Below are 20,764 nucleotides of genomic sequence, written 5' to 3'. Positions count from 1 at the left end.
AGGCGCCGGGGGCGGGGCCTGGGGGCTGGCGGCGGCCGCTCTCCGCCCCGACGGCCTTTCCCCACAGCTGACGGCGCCGCCATTTTGTGCCGAGGGGCGGGGCGGAAGCCCGCCCTTGCCATGGAAACGGAAGCGCCGTGCCGCCACTTCCGCTCCCGGCGCGTCTACCCAATGGGCGGGGCCGGCGGCGTTTTGGCGCCGAATGCGAAGGGGGCGCGCGGCGGCGGCGGCGGGCCGGTGGGGAGCGCGGACCCGCGGCGCGGAGAGCGCCCCCTGCCGGCGGGGTGGCCCTGTCCCTCCCCGCCATGGCGGCCGTGCCGCAGAACAACCTGCGGGAGCAGCTGCAGCTCCACTCGGCCCGCAGCGCCCTCAGCAAGCCGCCCCCGCCACGGAACCGGCCGGCGTGAGTACCGCGGGGCCTCGGGGTGGCGGCGGGCGACAGAGCTTTACGGGTGCAGCGAGCTCACTGGGGAGCGGGAGGCGTCCGGGATGCTGACGCGGGGCTCGTCTCTTTGCAGGGGCTTCACCTTCAAGAAGACCTCCCTGGCTGGCGCCCTGCCCAGGGAGCCTCGGGGCTTCTCTGCCGCCTCTGCGTTAAGGGAGAAAGACGTTAACACCTCCCTGGTTGCCCTCGCCTCACCCCTCCCTGCCTCCAAGGACAAGAAAACCCAAATCCAGGATTTCTTTCCAGTGGCAGCCAGTCCCCACGGACGGGGCCTCGAGCCGGCCTGTGCGAGCCCGACACTTGCCAGGTCTCAGGAGGTGTCAGAAGTCCCCGTGGCCTCTGGAAAGAGGAGTGTGACCGAGGGGCTGTGGGGTGCTCCAGCCCGGGAGGCCGTGCCCAGTCCTGTGGCCGGCCCTGTCATTACCATAGAAGATGAGTGGGATGACATGGACGACTTTGATTTGTCAAGAATCGAAAAGAAGTATTGCAGACCGCCGGTCCTGTCCCCCAAAGGGCAGCGGGCCTCCTGCAAGGCCTCCCAGAGGTCAAACCCTGGCCTGGATGAGCCGCCGGTCCTGTCCCCCAAAGGGCAGCAGGCGTCCTGCAAGGCCTCCCAGAGGTCAAACCCTGGCCTGGATGAGCCGCCGGTCCTGTCCCCCAAAGGGCAGCAGGCGTCCTGCAAGGCCTTCCAGAGGTCAAACCCTGGCCTAGATGAGCCGCCTGGCTCTCCCGGGACCGTGGGTGACAACACGGGGCCTTGCAGCCATGGCGCTTCAGGGTGCAGGGAGAACTCTCCAGAGGCTGAACGACAACCCTTGTCGCAGCAATCTCTGATCTGTCTTGAGGATTCAGCTCCCTGCAGCGGTAACAAGGCTGTGGGTGAGATCCTTTGGGAGAATTTATCTGCTGATGTGATTTTGGATGATGATGGGGAAGAGGCTCGCCCAGGTAACAGTTTATTTTAAAGTACCAATGAGCTAGAAGAAATTATGTTTGTGTTTGCACACAGAGGGCTTGATTTTTCAGAAATCGGAGGGAGCTGCATGCTCATATCTGATGAGCAGTTGTGGGTACGTGGATTTCATCTGGGTAACTACAGCTTGTGAAAGTGCAGGATTGTAAATAGTGGAGCATTGCCTCTGCAGCGGAAGTAGCAGCTGGTCTACATGGTAGTATTGGGGTTGCAAGACTGAATCCCATATGGAATTCCAGAAATGAAGAGCAATAATCTATAGGGATGTTATAGAAAGAAGCATTTTTAAAATTCATACAAAAGAGACATAAAATCATCTTACACCTAAATGTAATTATGAGAAATATTAAACCAGAAAAAGAGATCTCTTTCAATTTAAAACAAACCAACAAAAAAAACCCACGAAAATATCTCCAGCCCTTGATTACGACCAAAAAGTTCATGAGTATCAGTGAGAGTCCTTCCTTGGCAGCTCCTGTGTTCCATGTAGCTTCTCTATTTTATATGGCTTACCTGTTATGCTTTGAAACTTTTGATCTTTATTTGTGAAATGAAATGTTTATGCAACGGAACAATATGGAACAGTATTCTGTGATGCTGCTGTTACACTAAGTGGTGAAAGAATTTGTGAACTGTATTTCTCTTCCTAAGACTATTTTGTTACCTTTCCCCCACTTTCCGTGAAATGAATTTTAATGTGTTAATGATATTGGCCTTTCTTAGTAGGATTTCTCCTAGGTACATGTAAATTTACCTTCTAATTCCAGTATGGGGACTATGCTAGCCAATGAGTCTACACTATTTTTAAGCTAGTATTTAATATAACAATAGTTTTCTATAAAATCTCTTGTAGGAAAATATACCTCTTAAGTTTTTCTTTTCTGATAGGGAAAGGTAACAATAGGCAAGCTGTTTAACTTTTCCACTTAAAAGAGGGTTTGTTGGGGTTTTGTCCATTGGTTTTTAATGGGGGAGAAAAAGGGAGCAGTAATAATTTTTTTTTTCCTTTAGAAGTCAGAAACTGTATTAAATGAGTGTTTTGAAATCTGGCTATTAATTTTTTCCCAGTGTTCCGTTGCATTTTTGTTTATACCAGAATGAGTTTACAGTGTTACCCAACAATATTAATACACTTCTTTTTCAGCTTCTAATGATAAAAGTGGTGAGAGCCAGAAGCCAAGCAGTGATGAGAAAAACAGCCCCCCGGAACTGGATGAGGCTGACATCGGCCTGTTTGCAGGCACTGAGCTTGAAGAGGATGATTACTTAGATACTGTTCCGCCCTCCCCTGAAGAAGAGATGCCTTCCTTCTCGCCTTCTGTAAAAAACATTAGGTAAAACAAAGTTTATTGATAAAACTGTCTGTCTTTAGGATGGTTTTAAAAAGTATGAAAACAGACATGAAACCAGTGCTTGTTAAAAAGTTACAGATTGAGTTGATTGTGTCTGTTGCTTGGCAGGTTAGCGGTTGACAGTTGCTATTAATGTTTTATGAAATACTTTTTTTTATGGCCAATGTTTAAGGTAGCTTTTGCTTCAGAAAAAGGAGAGTTATTTTTCCTTTTGTAGTGGGAGGGGAAAAAAATTATTGAAGAAAGTCTCTACATGTTGGCATGTAGGATGAGTGGCAAACTGCTCAGCTACTTGGATTTTAACAAATTTGTTCATCTTTTACACACATCTTAAATGCTGTTATTCTGAAAGATAAACTTCTTTTATGGAAATGCCTTGATTTACAGATACCTGTATTTTAATGACTTTTTCTTTTGATGTTAGTAATATTTTCAAAGAATCTCCTACTGGTGGAAGATCCACAGCTAGCAGCATTGAGTCCAAGCCTGGGAAGGTTGCCACAGTGCAGCCTGTTGCTAACAGTGATCCTAGTGTGGAGGATGCAGGTACACGAAACATTTTGAAATTTTATGTCTCAGATTTTGGGGATGGTTTGCAACTAATTGTTCTCCTGTGTATCCCATGTAATCTGAGAGCATTAACTAGCAGTTGACTGATGGGGACAAGGAAGCAGAGGACCGAGTCTCATACAGGATTTTCAGATGTTGTGTATACATTGTGTAGACTCAGGGATGTTGTCTGATCCTGATTCTGGGTTTGTCAGTACCAGTCTGGGATATGGCACAGACCTCCTTTTCAAAACTTAAAAGCACGGATCAACCAAATTGTTCCTGAAGTCAGCTATGACACAAAGACACATCACTGTAAGCTGGAGCTGTGCCAGCACTTCCGTTTGATTCCCACAGATTTGGGAAATACTGAGCTAAAATGTTTCTGAGTTTCAGTCACAGAATGAAAAGTTACTAAGTACAAGTGTGGCATAGCCTGGTTTTAAGGCTGCAGGTTCAGACTTTCCTCTCAGGGTATATATGGAAATGTAGCTTATGGTGCTGTTCTGTAGTGCCATTTAAAATATTGTGTTTATAAATGCCCAGAACAGTGTTTTCATATTTCTGTTTTAACAATGCTGTTCTGGAAATCAATTTAGTCAAGCTCCATCTTGTCATACTTTAGTGTACCTATAGTGAACTTCTGATCAGTGGACCATTAGCTTGTTGCAAGAGACGCCCTTCTGACCCAGTAAATCAGAGTTAGGCAAGTGTAGCAGAAGCCAGAATTTAGTCTGAGGGAGCACACCCCCAGTAGCAGCAGTTCGAGGTACAGTGCAGCTCATTGACAAAATCCAGATGGTTCGCAGTGGTACCAAATTTTAAAGGGAAGGTCATGAGGTGACAAATGCTGAGTTTCACTTGTGGGAGGTTTTCTACAGTACTTTCTAGACTAGAATTGCAACGTAATATTTTGAGAAAAGGTGTTTTAATGTGTTTGGGGAGGAGTAATTTGAGATAAGCAAAACATGTAAACTTGAATGTTTTTTGGAAATAAGTTTCAAAGAACTGTAATGAGGTTTCAAAAATATATATAGATGGATAATTAAAAGGCAAGGGCAAAAATATGTAGACTGGGTGAGTTCATGCACACAGATACAGTTTCTTTATGTGAATGGACTTCTTAAAAATATATTGAAAGTAAATTATTTGGACTTATTTGTTTCAATTTACTGTCTTTTGGGAGAGTGATATCGTCTTGTTACATATTCTAATAAAAATTAGTATTACTGTCTGCTAAAATCACTCCATCTAACAGATAAAGGCTTGCATTTGGAACAGCAACTCTATGGCATCATGGATGATATCTGTAAACTGGTAGATACCATTCCGCTTCATGAGCTTAAGTTTCTGTCCTGTGCAAAAGAACTTCTCCAGCAGAGAGATCTCAGGTACGCTTTAATAAGCAGTCTTCTGCGTTTCCATGCTCTGTGTGAAGCGGTGTCGTGCCTGCAGGTGTCTCCATCACACTGAAAAGATGATACGGAAGGATTTTTTAAAAGCTTAAAATTACTGACCGAATGAAGAAAAAGAAAAAAAATCAAAAAAACCTGCTGAAAATTTTAACAATCCCAGTGTTCTACCAGAAGAAAGGGTCCAGTTTCACATTCAGTCTGAGGCATAGGTAGTCCTGTATCTTTTCTCTGGAAGCTGACTGGCACCAGATACTTCCAAAGAGGCAGAGTGATGTGATATAACCTGCTAGGTGTCATCCTGATTTCTTGTAACAGGAGGCATTAATTTAATATTCTGTCTATGTGACTCACTATCACTGACTACAGTGATTATGAGTTCTCCTAATATCCATGTACCTGTCACCTTTCAATCTGATTATTGCTACTGCAGTCTGCTGCTTTAACTTCTGCATGGTTTGATGACATAATACGTGGATGAAGTATTGAGATTTGGGATTTTGTTTTGGTTTTTTACTGGACTGGGACTATGTGCTTTTTCTGAACGTTCTCAGTAAAACTAATTTATTCTATTTCCTCTTATTACCGTAGTCAGACATAGTCTTTATAAAGTACATAAAAACTTAATTTGGTTCAAGCATATTTTTACTTTTTAAACTTCAGGTTTGTGCCTCTAAGGATTTTTTGTTTGTTTGTTTGTTATGCTCTACCTTGCCTAGATCAGTTCCTTGCTATTAGGAATTCTTTTATTTTATGTCCACAGAGAAGATGTAGTAATTTTGTAATTATTTTGTTCAACTGAGTTCTGGTATTATTCTCTCTTCCCTGGATGTGTTTGAAATATTTTTTAAATATAGTGACACAGAATACGACGTAACCACCATATGTTAGTATTTTAAATAGGAGAGAGACAAAACTGTTTAATGTATGTTTTAGAACTTGATAAACCATTGCTTGTGACTAAATATTTTCTTCCTTCCCTTACTATCTCTCCCAGGAGAAAATTGCTAGCTAATTCTGTCACTTTGAACAAAAGTAGCATAAACAACACTTCTAGAAACTGGAAGGCATGTGTGGACCAGGGCCCTCTTGTGTGTCCTGGTAGTACTCTGTGTTCTGGCCCGAACTGGAGCTTCGGTTCTGACAGGAACTCGCCAAAATCCACAAACGTCCCATCTATGTTTTCTGGGACTGTTAATTCAAACAATTTTTCTACCAAAAAAAATCAAACCTTGGATGCCTCTTACGCTTCAAAGCGAAGTATTGAGGAGATCACCTGCCCAGAAACTACAGCACTGTCTTCTTCCAAGGTAAATGGCAAAGAGGGAGCTTCTCTCAGCCTCTGTTCTGAGATGTCCTTGGACAGCAGCTGCTGTGAAAAACCAGGGGTGAGAAACAGTGGAAACCAGCATCTGCTGGAGAGGCCTCTGACAAGCACAGCTCTGAAAGGTCAGAGCAAAGCTCCTACTGGCATTCCTGCAGAAGACAGTTTAGGTATGAATGATACAGGCTTTGACCTTGATCACTTTGATATTGATGATTTTGATGAGGACTGGGAGAATTCGGTGAATGTTTCGGTACCTGAGACACCATCTACGCCGTCGTATCAGCCTGTCAGGGAAGGGCCACCTGCCAAATCGCTGTTGTCAAAGATAATGTCCAGAGCCAAAGGGTCTTCTGTTGTATCAAATCCTGCTGCTCCGAAATCAAGCTTCTTGATGGTAACGAAGAACCGTTCAGGTAAATTGTGCTCATCAGGATTATTGTCTTTCCCATTTAAAATTTTTATTTACTTATTTTTAAACCTAAGGCCAAGTAACTTACTGTAGGTTACATCAATGCCTTTTGTTTCTGTGGAGATTTCTTTTTGCAAAGTCATCTTCTGTTTTTTTCCTCCAAGTGATGCCAAACTTCTTGAATATTTATTTGCCACGCAGGTTGCAGGCTGCTGGGAAGATGAAGCTGCTAAAATAGGAAACCAGAATGTTTCTGTGTTTTAATTAAATAATGATTCTGTGGTTGTTAATTCAAAGCTGTACAAAGCTGTTTATGCAAAATGTTCAAAAACGGGCACTTGTTGAAGCAAATCTAATCCCTCTGGAGCACAGGGGTGGGTCAGTATTATTTGTGGTTACTGTAGGAATGGGTTGGTAAAAGGGGAGGTGAAAATGTTAACCCTTTCCATCAGCTTCTCTGTCACTGATTCAGCTAGCACCTACTGTTAGGTACCCACAAATAGCAAGCCTATTCATAGTTGTTTGTGACAGAGATGAAGTTTGTCAGCGTAGAGACTATGCGTTTTACACAGTCATGGGTGAGAAGCTTGTTTCCAGAGATTTGCATATAATCAAAATTCACATTTCAGCTGGTCTTAAATTCTAGATGAATGCAATGTTTTTTAGTAAGTCATGATTTGAGTTTGAAAGGTTTTGAAAGATTTAAACGGTTGAAGTGGTGGCTAAGCCATCTGTTACAGTGAAGCAGTTTTATGTTGCAAGAGGGATAGCGCAACTTGATATTGTAACTTATTGTGAGTACATTTTCTTTGTCTACTAGATCCACTGGTTAATAACCCTGCACTAGAACGTTTCAAGGGTATGAAATTTTCCCATTCTGAAGAAATGATGAATATATTTCACAAAAAGTTTGGTTTGCACTATTTTCGGACAAATCAGTTGGAGGCCATCAATGCTGCTCTTCTGGGTGAAGATTGCTTCATCTTAATGCCCACTGGTATGTATCTCCAAACATCACACAGCTGCAGGCTTTTGGGTCTGGCACACACTTGAGAAATAAAGACCTGAAGCTCTTTTTTGCAAGGCCTGTGACAAACTTTTCACTTTTTCTGTGCCTTTGTGGAGGTGGCAATAAATTGTGCTGCTTGAATCCTGTGGCTGCAGGATTTCTGGAATATTGTATGCACTGTGGTATTTTGAATGAGGTGATTGAATTTCTGCCTTCCATAATGTTTCACATGATAATTCTTCCTTATCCCATAGGTATCATATTAGAGGCAGTCACTAGTAAAAGTTTATTGTTTCTGAAAGTGCTGTAAATTGGGAAGAAAATAGGTCTCCCATCTTCCGCTCCTTCTCCACACTGTCTCCCTTTCCTCTTGATATCTAACATTTTTTGTGTTCTGTGTAATCCTTACAGGTGGTGGTAAAAGCTTGTGCTACCAGTTACCAGCGTGTGTCTCTGCTGGAGTCACTATTGTTATCTCTCCACTGAGGTCGCTGATAATAGATCAAGTACAGAAACTGAAGACTTTAGATGTAAGTTCAAACAGCTTTATTTAGTTAAACTGTGGATAAGTGAATTAGAAATCTGAAATTTTACAGCAAATCTTGTATCTCTCAAATATAAACTACAAAAATTGATTAGATGGAAGCTGTAAAAGGCACACAAAGTTGTCTAGGAAGAACTAAATTAGATGAACTAGAATACCTTGGCAGTCTAACCGCTAAATTTATTGATGCTCATGTGTATTTGTTATTGGAGTTTAGTTTTCAAGTACAGATGCCTGATTCTAAGATTCTGAGAGTTGTATTTAGACACCTAAATAGGAGCAGCCTAGCTCTGTAGCAGAAATAAGCACTAACAATTCCTGAGTTAGGAGCCTTCTGGAGATGCTAAGCATTTCTAGAAAAGTAATACACAGAGAAAAGAAACGCAAGAAATGCAGAAGATGTGTGTTCCTAAGTCCGACCACTTATGAACTGCTTTTGCCTCGGTGAAGTGTCTTTTTGATCCTTAATGTATTATTGAGATTGAGAGATCAGGGAAACAAAGGTGGATAACATGTTTTAGGGCAAAAATACAGAGATGTTTTGGGGTATGAGACCAAAGGGACTATGACGAAGGGTTTTGAAGCTCAGACAAGTCCTTCCCTCATCAAGTACAGTTTTTGATAGTCTAACTAGATAGGGCCCTCGAATGGTTGTCTACAATTTAGTGATTGTTGCACAACGCTACACTTTGGCTGTGCTCTTCGCTCTTTCTGGTGTTGTGGGGTGCCATGGCTGTAAAAGCCAGTTAAATGGGCTCTGTGACTCCTAGGGATTTGTAGCTGCAGAAGGAATTTCCTCTGCAGAACTGCAGCTGCCTCTTGCAAGAGGAAGAGGAGACAAGCAGGCAGAATTGGCTGTATTGGTATGACCTATTCTTACCTCATTTTTGTCCTTAGGATCCAATTCCTTTGTTACTATTTAGCATGAATATTAAGTTATACTTTCAAATTTAATATTAAATTGCTGCTCCAAGTTGTATTCAACCTCTTCTGATGCTATGTTGTTCTATGTTTGTGGGCACTGTTATTGAAGGTGTTACCATGTTTCTGTCCTTTTTGGAAACTTTGTTTCTTATCTTAAGAGGTCTGTTGTCTGAATTCAATCTCAAACTTACAGTGTATTGAGCAATAAACAAGCATCACATCTATTTTCTTTACTGGAAAGAGAGTTCAAAGAAAGCAGACAATTCCCTAAGTCAGCTGTTGGTCTGCTGGTAGAATTGGGAGCAGAATAATAGAATTTGGCTTATAGTCTTTTGGTTTTATCATTAGAAAAATTCTGTGATATCTACAGTATGGTAGGTGTTCAAATGCTATCTATAATAACACAAAGAAGCATTTAAAATGTGTTCGTTGGGGATAGTAAATACATGTACTTTTTTGATGTGCTTTAGATGTGGGACTGTATTTGGAAGTTATTCTGTTTTGTGCATATTGAAACTTAATATTTTTTTTTTTTAATGTAGATTGCTGCAACACATCTGACTGGTGATAGAACAGATGCTGATGCTTCAAAAATATACATGCAATTGTCAAAAAAGGACCCTGTAATAAAACTTCTGTATGTTACCCCTGAGAAGGTTTGTATTTAATTTGAATTGTAAAATCACGGAGGCAACAAGAGAAGGATTACTATGAAGTATTAAAGGGGAAACACTGAACTTAGAGTAGGCTTCTGGGGAAAAAAAATTGTTAGCATTTTTTAGGTAATTCAGTAAGACTCTGTGCAGATATAACTAATTTCAGTCAGTAATTAACCAAGAATGAGAACTGCGTATGTCTCTACAATCTAAATTCTTTAAAAAAAAAAAAAAATCCCATGCCCATCCATTTTGATATATCTTACTACATATTAGTGGCTAATTGCTGTCAAGTAGCTATTAGAATCTAGACTACTATGAATAGGATAATACAGGGGAAAAATATGGAACTGTCAAGGTCATACGTGATTGTCAAAAGATTGCCTTGTACTTAATTATATGCTGCCATTAAAAATTATGTTATTCCACAAGAGCTTTGTAAGAGAGGACTGTTTAGTGTGCTGATTACGTTTCTTTCTTCAGCATTGTCTTTCTCTGTCTTTCATGACATAAGTCATTTAAATTTACTCAGATTGTAGGACCTCTGGGTAGATGATCCTAGAACCTTGCAGTAATCCCACACCAGCTGCTTCATTGTCAATTAAAATGAAGCTGATTGCTGTCTTCTTTATGCCTTCAAGCTTTACCTGTGCAGTCAAGATTAACTTTACTGTACAGAACAATTGTTTCTGTATCCTTAGTCAGATGGGGTGACACTTTACTCTGTTAGTTTGCTTTCTAATGCTGCTGGTGGATGTGTACCTAGATTTGTGCAAGCAACCGACTGATGTCAGCCCTGGAAAATCTCTATGACAGAAAACTCCTAGCGCGTTTTGTCATTGATGAGGCCCACTGTGTCAGCCAGGTAAAAACCTTGATTTGTTTTTCAAAATGGCAAAAGACTTAGTTGGAGCATCTTACTCAGTTATACTTAAATTTTGTTTTTAAACTAGTGGGGTCACGATTTTCGACAAGACTACAAACGACTGAATATGCTCCGCAAGAAGTTTCACTCTGTTCCTATGATGGCTCTTACTGCCACTGCTAACCCCAGAGTACAGAAGGATATTCAGAATCAGCTTGAGATGCTAAAACCACAAGTGTAAGTTGCTCAGCAGCCTCCTGAAACAATTTGTTTGTGCTGCAGAAATTTTGAATGGAAAACTTAGTGAAGTAAGAAAAGCATTACAGGTCCATCTGAAATACTTAGATAATTGTATCTGATTAAATGAGAATATATGCGTGGAATTTAATGTGAGCTATATGCAAAATATTAAAGTAAGAAGAAAAACACTTGCCAAACTCTTCCTTGCATGATTAAGGAAGCTGTTTAACAGAAACTAACATCATGACATTTTCTATGTCACTGACAAAATGTGCAAGTTGTATTTTAGGGTGCTTTTCATGAAATGGCTGGAAAACTGCAAAAGCTGGAAGTGTTCTTTAATTAGCATTGCAGTAACATAGATAATGAGGTACCATTGGGCCTGGATTGTATTGTAGTCTTTTCATTGTACATGATAGAAATATAACAAAACAGAATGCTTTGTTTTTCTTATTTTAGAAATGTATTTTAGGGAAGAAGGAGGGAGGTGACACTATATTTTGCAAATTTGGTCAGTCAAATGTGGATGCTATTACTCAAAAGGAAAATGAAGGCAAGGCAAATCACTGTGTGCATGTTTGGTTTATGGGCATTTCTTCCTTCTACATAGTGCCATGTAGCTTTGGGTTTTTTTCACAGCCACAGGAAAAACGCAGAAATTTTAGACCCAAAGTATGGGCGATGTAAATCTCTGTGGGCATAGTGGAACAATAATTCTATTGCAAATAATGCAGAACAAGTAGTAGTTAGTTGAATTTGGGACATTCCAGTCAATACCTAGCTTGTTGAAAGGATTATTGCACCCATAAAGCTGACAAGCACCCATGACACCCATGTCATCTTTTAGGTTTACAATGAGCTTCAACAGGCATAACTTGAAATATGATGTATTGCCCAAGAAGCCAAAGAAGGTGGCCATGGATTGCTTGGAATGGATTAAAAAATATCATCCACGTGAGTATTGAGCAGCATAGTGTGCTTGCATGCATTTTTATGAACTACTTCTTAAGGCAGGAAGAGCTTTTATAATGGTGTAAAAACCCGAAACTTGCACCTTTCTGTAAGTGACTAATATATTTACAAGAAAAAACAGGTTGGAGGCAAAATGATATTGATAATGGGAATCAGATTTATGGGCATCCTAAAGTTAAGAGTTAAAGTTAAGATGGAAAAGTAAATTATGGTAATGCTCCTGAGTAATCTTTCTGGAGGTTACCAGACCTTTTAGCATCGTGTCTTCAGAGTATAAAGGTCATCTAATATCCATACTGTTTTAATTGTTTAATTCTGTTGGTCTGCTTATCTATAGTTCCCTTGAAGATATCTTCAGAGATTCCTGTCTTTCTAGGCTCACTTTCTGGAGTCATGCAGTTTCTGCTGCTGGAAGTCAACTATACCAAGCTCCCTTCATAGCTTCTCTAGGGCTGTAACCTAGTATATCATTGACTAAACTGCTCTAGCTCTTGATTTATGTAGTTAGTTATTCACCAAAACCACAGGAAATTGGGTGAGGAAAAACTAACAAAAACATCTAATATTAATAAAATTAATTTTCTTTGTTATTAAGCAGTTATTGCATTACACTTATATTTATTCCAATAGGGAGAAGTTGGTATTTGCTTGACAGGTATGACTATTAAAACAAGTGAAAGGGAATAAAGCTGTATTGTAGCGCAAATCTTTTTTTTATGTATTTGCAGATGACTCTGGAATAATTTATTGTCTTTCACGTCATGAATGTGACACAACAGCGGCTATTCTGCAGAAGGAAGGTCTTGCTGCACTTGCCTATCATGCTGGCCTTGCTGACTCCAACAGAGATCTTGTACAAAAGAAGTGGATTAATCAAGAAGGATGCCAGGTAAAAGAAAAGCAACTGGGGGAAAAAAGTTAATAGAATTTAGAGCACTTTTATCCCTCTTGGCCTAGTAGATGAAAGTGAAGTTGTGTAACGTTATGCCAAATTGGATGCAGTATTGAATAACTGATCCGAACAGATCTGCCAAAACACATTAGCCATCTTCTTACTGGGAGTTTTACAAATCAAAGTCTGCAGCGCAGCACCAGGTGATGATACTCCAGGAGGAAGGAACTGAAGCAGTACAAGGCTTCTGAAACAGCTCTAGGCACACTGCTGAATTGTATATTGAGACTCAAATTTGGAGTTTTCCCTTTGTCTGGAATAGCTCTTCTGAAAGGAGAGGTGTTTTTGCTATTTTGTACTTGTCTTGCAGTGTTACAATTTAAATTCTAGGTTCTGCAGTTTTGTAATCCTGATCACCTGTCTATTTTCGGTGCAGAGTGCTGCATGAATAACTTTCATAACTCTGTGTAACAAATTATTATTTCCTTCCTAGGTTATATGTGCAACAATTGCCTTTGGGATGGGAATTGATAAACCTGACGTACGCTATGTTATCCATGCTTCTCTTCCTAAATCTATAGAAGGTTACTATCAAGAATCTGGCAGAGCTGGACGAGATGGTGAAATGTCTCACTGTCTGCTCTTCTACAGCTACAGTGATGTAACCAGAATTAGAAGACTAATACTAAGTGAGTTTTCATGTTTGTAACTTAATGGAGACAATATTAAAGAAGTCACTTAGTCACTGGTCTCTGTTTCATTTTTAGACTGTGTTATTTTCTCATTTAGAAGTGCCATATATAGTATGGTATTGCAAAATGGGAGAACTGTGCATCTTTACCTGAATAGTTTTCTGTAATGGAAGATTTTTGTCACTTGTACTTAATGTTAGTCAAAAACATTTTGCTTCATACATATCCATCTCTTGATTCTTGTCGTTCTAGTCTTATTTCCCTTCTCCATTCTTTAAAACTTTAGAGGCAAAATCTGTCCCAGGTTAGTTCTGTACTAACCTGCTCATCTTTTTTTAAGCAAAAAAGAATATTATGTTTTGTCTATCTGATAATACATAAAAGCGCAAAGGTGCAGATTTAACAAATACAATTGAATTTATTGCTTTTCAGTGGAGAAAGATGGAAACAGTCACACAAGACAGACCCACTTTAACAACCTGTACAGTATGGTTCACTACTGTGAGAATGTAGTTGATTGCCGGAGAATTCAGCTTTTGGCCTACTTTGGGGAAACTGATTTTAATCCCACCTTCTGTAAAGATCACCCAGAAGTAATTTGTGATAACTGCAGTAGAAAGAAGGTAAAAATCATAGCTCTTATTTATAGTGTCATCAAACTGATTTTGCATTTAGCTGCATTAAAAAATGGTTACATGACATTTGGGAAGGCAAATGGAGAAAATGAATAAGATGTCTTGTATTTTAGTGATGCTAGATGCTTTGGATTATTTCCAGGGTTTAACCTAGAGTAGAATCATACAGACTATCCGTGGACTTATGATGCTCCTATTTCTGTCAGAGGAGGACTAGTGAGGTGTAAGAATGTTCCTTAGTGTCGATTTTTCTTGGCTACGGTGCTTATAGGAGGCAGGAGCTAATATAAGATCCACTGGAATGGCTGTGGGGAAATCCCTTCCAATGCCTATTCTGATGTTTTCAAGGCAGCTTTGTGCTGCCAGAATAGCACGAGTGCCACATTAGGAGGTGTACACTGCTTGAGGTGGCCCAAAGATTAAGGTTTGTGCACCAAGGATTGAAGCAAACTTGTTAGTGGCATGAACAGAGTAGAAGAGAAGATAGCTGTTGAAGCAGACAGGGAAGGGTTACTGAGCTCAGTTTTATATCTGATGATACTGCTTGTCAGTCCTGTGTTTGCAACAAAATTTGGCTAGAATAATGCGTATTCAGTCCAGTCTTCTCATTTTAATGCATATTGGAAGTGTAAGTTCTAGTGCATGGCAGGAGAATAATTACAGGAATACTTTCCAAATCATTTACCTTGATTACCAGTATTCATGCAGCAATCTTGCACCTCACTCTATGGAATTAACACAATAGAGATGATATACAATCAGTTGGTATGTATTATTGCATTTTCCAGGGTATTATCAAATTAAGAATTCCTGTGACTATATCGTATCACTGTAGGTATACTAACTAGAAAATGACTATTTCTCTGTTTAGAACAAAATGAATTCATGAATGGAAAAAGCTCAATAATGAAAAATAAGGTTGTCAGTAACAACTTGCATTAGGACAGAACCACATAACATTGTTTCCTAATCAAGTCTATTTTAATAGGATTACAAATCAAGAAACGTAACAGATGAAGTGAAGAGCATTATAAGATTTGTACAACAGCACTGTGGACAAATGGGACGAATAAATGCGAAGAGAAATACAGGTTCTGGAAGATACACGTTGAATATGATGGTAGACATTTTCTTAGGTGAGTGCTGTTCTTCCAGAAACAACACCTAAATAGACTTGCTGCATAAATTCCTGACTAAGGATCAGGAGGTCTGTGCAATACCAGCAGTGGTTTAAAATAAGATATGTTTTGCAAAATTATTCTTCCCAGGAATCTTTTGGTGGTAAATGATCCAAAATAAATGAGACTAAAGCTTTAATCTGTTTCAGGTTGCTATAGTGATAATATTAGTTCTCTGGTGGTGCTTGGAGTTTCTGGTGCTTAAATGTGGTTTTTCTTATGTGCATAGACTATGGAGTACCCTTGGGAATCTTCCACAGGTCTGTAAATACATATGTACGTAGGCTTTCTAATCACAGGCTAATCCTGTGATTTCTGTTGCACAGGTACGACAAATGCGAAGATTCAGTCTGGAATATTTGGGAAGGGAGCTGCCTACTCAAGGCATAATGTTGAAAGACTGTTTAGAAAACTGGTCTTGGACAAGATACTGGATGAAGACTTGTATATCACAGCTAATGACCAAGCGGTAGCATATATAATTCTAGGAGAGAAAGCTCAGGCTGTGCTAGATGGATTGCTACAGGTAACAATTTATTTTTTTTTCTTGAACATATTGTTTTAAGGAATGTGCTACAGTTTTTATGTAGCATATACCCTAGGATAGTTTAAACATAGTTTGCCTACCAGCTGAAGTACAGGAACTAATCTTTAGCAGATGCAGGGAACAGAATCCAACACGCATGATTTCTAGTCCAGTATTCTAATAATAATGTTGTGAGGCGAAAGGTGAGTTTGAGAGGATTGGAGAGGATTAAATCTTTCTCTTCTCCCCCCATCCATTTGATTCCAGCTTGACAAGAAAGGAAAGTTATGGCCAACACAGAAAAAGCTAGCTAGGAGGAAAAGAAGGAACAGTGCTGCCTTCTGCATTTTCTGCTCTATTTTTTTCCAGTCATTGGTGAGCTCTGATGGAAAATGCACTTCAAGAAGGTCATGGAACGAGTCCCAGAATTGCTTGAGGCAATGTCTCCTCTGCATTAGTGCTGTGTTTGGAGAAGAGAAGAGCCCTCAGCATTAGACCTAGTGACCTCTGTTTGAAGCTAGCTGTGAATTGGGTTCTCAGGATTTTTCTTCCCTGTGTTGTGTATACTCTGCTTGTTCTTTGTAGAAGAAACTTAGAGATGGTCGAGTAGCCTGAAAAAAAAAAAGTCTATACTGGGTAAATAGCGGGGGTTTTTTTTGGTCCTTCACTGTTTTCCCATGTTATCAATCAGTGTTTTAGTGATGGCTCTGCAGTAACTCCCCTGACAGAAGTTATTGATGGGCTTATTTTAACAGGTGGAGTTTCATGTAACAGAAAGTGCCAGTGCCATCAGAAAGCAAAGGGCTTCCACAGCAAAAATGTCACAGCGAGAAGAGATGGTTAAAAAGTGCCTTGGGGAACTTACAGACACATGCAAAATGCTTGGGAAAGTCTTTGATGTGCATTACTTCAATATTTTCAGTACTTCAACTCTAAAGAAAATAGCAGGTAATGTCAGCTTTTCGTTACCTGGAACCCCTGTCGGCAGTAGACTGCATGTGCAACTGTAGCTTTTGCTGACAGAAAATCTACAGTTTTTAACATTTAGCAAAAAACGGTTTAAGTATACATAACTAAGCGAGTCCTATGGAAGTAGCTGACAGCATAGACTCCTTGGAGTGGCAGTTTATGCTGTAGCAGTCCTGCTGGGTAAGTACAAGAGCCACCCAAGTAATCATACTGCAAAACAAACTGGGAAGCACTGTCAGAGAAAACTTTTGGACCAGCTTTTGTCCTAACCAACTAGAAGCAAATCCACTAGAATAAAGGCTTACTTCCTTACGAATATAATGTATAGGGTGGAACTAAAAGGAATTAATTTCCTCCAGAATACTCTACCATGATCTCTCTTTAAAAAAAGTTAGTTTGTTTGACATGTCTAATTGGTACTTTGTTACATTACAGAAACCTTGTCATCTGATGCGGAGGTTTTACTGCAGATTGATGGTGTCACAGAAGACAAATTGGAAAAATATGGTGCAGAAATAATTAAAGTGATGGATAAGTACTCTGGATGGACCAAACCAGGTTTAGTATACTTTGTACCTACATGTGTACTTTCCTGTTTAGTACCCTTCTCTCCTCTATCAGAAGTTTTACTCAAAAGTTACCTTGTTTTAAATACAAATAACTAATTCTTACAGTTTCATAATTACAAAAAGGGAGCAACTGCACACTTTCAGAACGTACAAAGGTCTTTGCTATCTTCTCACTAGTTAAATTCAGCATACCTCTGAAAGGCTAAAAAAGGAAAATAAGAACTAAGCAGAGTGCTCTGCTCCTAACCTATTAGTTATTGGTACTTATGTAATATGCTTAGTTATAATGAAAATTCTGACCTTAAGGTTAAGGGTCTTGCACCTCCTGCATATTTTTCCACCTGCATCTACTATGTATGTGGTAACATTGTAGCCTGGCAGATAATCAATAACTACAACCTTTTTATTTTTCATAGTAATTGAGGTCAGCAAGTTCAGGTCTTCACTGACTAGCCCTTGCTCAAATGTGAAGAACTTTCAAAGCTAGGTGTGGAAAAAAAAAAAAAAAAAAAAATCTATCAGGTCAGAATTGTGGTGTTTCACAGACTTTGCACAGCTCTAACCTGATACACAAAGTTCAGCCTAGTGGAGAATTGAGACCTGAGACTAGTAAATATGGTAACTTCACATGAGCATAGCATGTAGCCTATGTTGTAATTAGAATACTTAATACAGCTTGGCTATCAGATTAGACATCGTGACCTGCAATTTTAAAGTGATTCATGTCTACATTTAAGGAGGCTGTGCTTTCATACACCGCAATGTGAATAAATGCATGTCTACAAACCTGATTTTTAAGTATTTTATTCTACTGCCTGTGCAAAGAATCGCATCCCTCTTGATCGTGACCGACTGAGGAGGAGCTCTGAGCTGTCTGAGTCTTTTGGTGTCTCCTGATGCTGTTTTTAAAAACAAGTGCCATATCTGACTAGTATTTATGGTATATTCCATAACTCTTTCCAGCTGACATGGGGAAGAGAGTGTAAAGGCAAAAAGCCCAGTGTTACCAAAATAGTTTATAGACAAGAAGCAAAGCTAGAGAAAATAGGACTGGCCAGCATTCTTTTATGTCATGAGATAAACCAAAACTGCCTTCTGTCCTTGCTTTACGCCAACCTACGAAACACCTTTAGCTGAGCCTGGAGCATCACCAGGATGAAGGCTGTGCAAAGGAGGTTTTGAACAGCAAGGAGAGAAGTTTTGGTACAATCACGGTGTTCTGACTGGCCCAGGCAATTATCTTGATTTTGTTAGTTTTAACTCACTGTCTGTCTGTAGAAGATGCCTGCCAAAGTGTGGATACAGCTATGGGAAGCACTGGCACACCTGAGAGTGATGAAGAAGCAGAAGGTGTAGTTACAACCTCCAGCTATTTTTGCAATAATGCAAACCAAAGAAGGAAAAGGAAAAGGCCACCAAACTTCAGAGAATCAAAGAGGAAAAAGACAAGTAATGGTGGTAACAAGCAGTTTCATCCCAAAGGGTACGTTGCTTGTGGTTGTTCGTAACTTTTCCTTGTCCAGAATAGCATGATGATGATGAGCCCAGAATTGCACTGTTATCCTGTGTTTTCTTGAGTAATTATGGGCTTTAAGGATGGCATTAAAATTATCCAGGTACCTGGTAACAACTGCTCTGCTTTGGTTTTCTAGCACTTTTTGTTTAAAAAGCTCCTGGTGAGGAAGGATATTTAACAATTGTCCTTTGTTTCTCACTTTTGACTGCTACAAGCTAAGTAGTGACACTAAATTTCAGTGTTCTGCCATAACCATTATTAGCAGGCTGACTGGATTCTGTGCTTGGAAACATAAAGAGGGCTTAAAACTTCAAAGATTTGATGGAATATTTGAACTTAGTTCCCCATCCCTCATTAATTCTATTCTCCCGCTGATTGTACCATACAAGGCAACGCCTACATCAAGAGCATAACGTTTGGATCCAAGAGTCTGGATGGTCTTGAGCTTCTGGGGCAGATCCACCACCAAACTATCACAGGGTGATGAAGAAGCCAGGCTGGGCCTCATCCTTTGAGTCAATGACCTTATTTTAGCAGTTCATGTAGTTCTGAGTCTGGTAACTCAAGTAGTAGCAGTTTGTGCTGAAGGTCCGTGCTTTGAAACATGATGATTAATCGGTGCTGAAAGGGAAAAAACAAAAAAGTTGAAATGGCTGGAGAAAGTCTGCCCTTCCCAAACTCTCTTTAAAAACAGGGGGGGGTTATGTTAGAAAACTTGAGCACCAAGTTCTTATCTGGGTTTTATAGGTAGGCCTTTTAAAGGTTTGCTGTGCTCATAGCTTGCCTTGCACAAAAAGGAATTAAAGTTCCCTGTACTGTGGCATGGTCAGGTTACTTTATCCCTCAGCCTAGAAATTTTACCTCATTTGGTACCTGAGATAGAGAACATGAGGTACAAAAGAGCAGTTATGCAGGTAACCTATGTCTTGCATTTCTGAAATAATTCTTTGAATGGGGTTTTATTCAGTCTATGTGTGTCATAGAAATTGCATTATGTTTCAGCCAGGAGGAGTTAAGGCCATTCGGAAGAGTATCTAAATGATACTAACGTGCTCTCCAAAATGTTCTGTAAAATCCCCAGCTGAAGACTCATGCCTAAATTTTAAAGACTGTTAGGTTTTATTGGTATATTAACTACTGACATTTTACCACTTTAATATTGCATTCATCATCAAAGGGAAAATATGGTCTACCTTACTAAAACTCATTGCTTTCTGCCATTGTCTGTTCTTTCCAAGGATGTGTCCTTCTCTGCCCTGTTTTCCCTCTTTCTGGTCTTTGTTTTTTGTAGCAGATAGCAGTTCCCAGCTCAGTAGGTTTTACTCCCACCCTTTTCAACTTCCCATCTACTAAAATATTAGTCATTAAATGCTGTTGACCCTGAAGTGTCACTTAATGTTGATATTCTAATTAGATTAATAGGAGTCAGGTTGGTTCAGCATTCTCTGTCCCTGTTTCAGGCTGCTTCTTGCCCTTAGGCAAATGCCAGAGCAACAGCTACACTTGATTTACATTTCAAAGGTATTTTTTCAGCCATGTGTATTAAAAAAAAAAAAAAAAAAATAAAAAAAATGAAAGCATAGTCTTCTAGAAAAATCTAAGGGTGGTGTACATGTAAGTAAGCACACCATGGGTGTAGGGAACGTTGCAAGTAACGCAGATGTTTGACACATGTACCTTCTCTCTGAATTTTGCAGTGGTTACAGCAAGTACAGAAGGACCAAAAGGCCATCTAGCTCAAAGGCTCCAGCTTCATCTGGCTGCAGTTCAGCATCGTACAGTGTTAGTGCCACACAAGGAGCTGCTGGAAAGCTGGGGATTATGGCACCGCCGAAACCCAAAAACAGACAATTCCTTCAGCCTTCATATTCAATATTCTAACTAGGCAAATGTAAATACTGTATAAAAGCAAGCCCTGAAGATGTAATCATTGTTCATTAAATTTTTGTTTCATTTGCTAAACCTTCTGAGACTTGTACATTTGTCAAGTACAAAAACTCCCATTAAATAAATGTTTTTAAGCTCATAAGTTTATTTGGACCTTTCTTTCTACTCTAAACAAATAGAGTTCTGACTGGTTTTAGAAACCCTGCTATTTCAGTGAAAATAT

The 20,764-nt window shown here is 39.9% G+C and overlaps 1 protein-coding gene across 1 annotated transcript; it reads left to right on the top strand.

Moving 5' to 3' along the window:
* The first annotated feature begins 189 nt into the window (after nt 1-189).
* On the top strand, nt 190-20,675 carry BLM (BLM RecQ like helicase). The gene is made up of 21 exons (XM_075044732.1): nt 190-403; nt 519-1,393; nt 2,563-2,752; nt 3,195-3,316; nt 4,578-4,710; nt 5,729-6,471; nt 7,288-7,464; nt 7,888-8,006; nt 9,487-9,600; nt 10,367-10,465; nt 10,554-10,702; nt 11,553-11,659; nt 12,406-12,566; nt 13,063-13,258; nt 13,694-13,884; nt 14,885-15,032; nt 15,401-15,600; nt 16,356-16,548; nt 17,005-17,127; nt 18,417-18,621; nt 20,352-20,675. Exons 1-21 carry the CDS (start codon nt 306-308, stop codon nt 20,533-20,535), a joined length of 4,527 nt encoding a protein of 1,508 aa, XP_074900833.1. The 5' UTR covers nt 190-305; the 3' UTR covers nt 20,536-20,675.
* Nucleotides 20,676-20,764: the final 89 nt, after the last annotated feature.

This window comes from Buteo buteo, chromosome 13 (genome assembly GCF_964188355.1).
Source record: "Buteo buteo chromosome 13, bButBut1.hap1.1, whole genome shotgun sequence".
NCBI classification, from domain to species: domain Eukaryota; kingdom Metazoa; phylum Chordata; class Aves; order Accipitriformes; family Accipitridae; genus Buteo; species Buteo buteo.
The sequence above is the reverse complement of the archived record's forward strand: the minus strand, read 5'-3'. Positions and strand labels throughout refer to the sequence as shown.

What these genes read in the sequence shown, in the direction of transcription:
- BLM (XM_075044732.1), top strand. Translation starts at nt 306, where the DNA reads ATGGCGGCCGTGCCGCAGAACAACCTGCGGGAGCAGCTGCAGCTCCAC. An exon ending in CCTTCTGTAAAAAACATTAG is followed by an intron (nt 2,753 to 3,194) that starts GTAAAACAAAGT and finishes TTTTGATGTTAG; the next exon opens with TAATATTTTCAAAGAATCTC. An exon ending in GAGATGCTAAAACCACAAGT is followed by an intron (nt 10,703 to 11,552) that starts GTAAGTTGCTCA and finishes GTCATCTTTTAG; the next exon opens with GTTTACAATGAGCTTCAACA.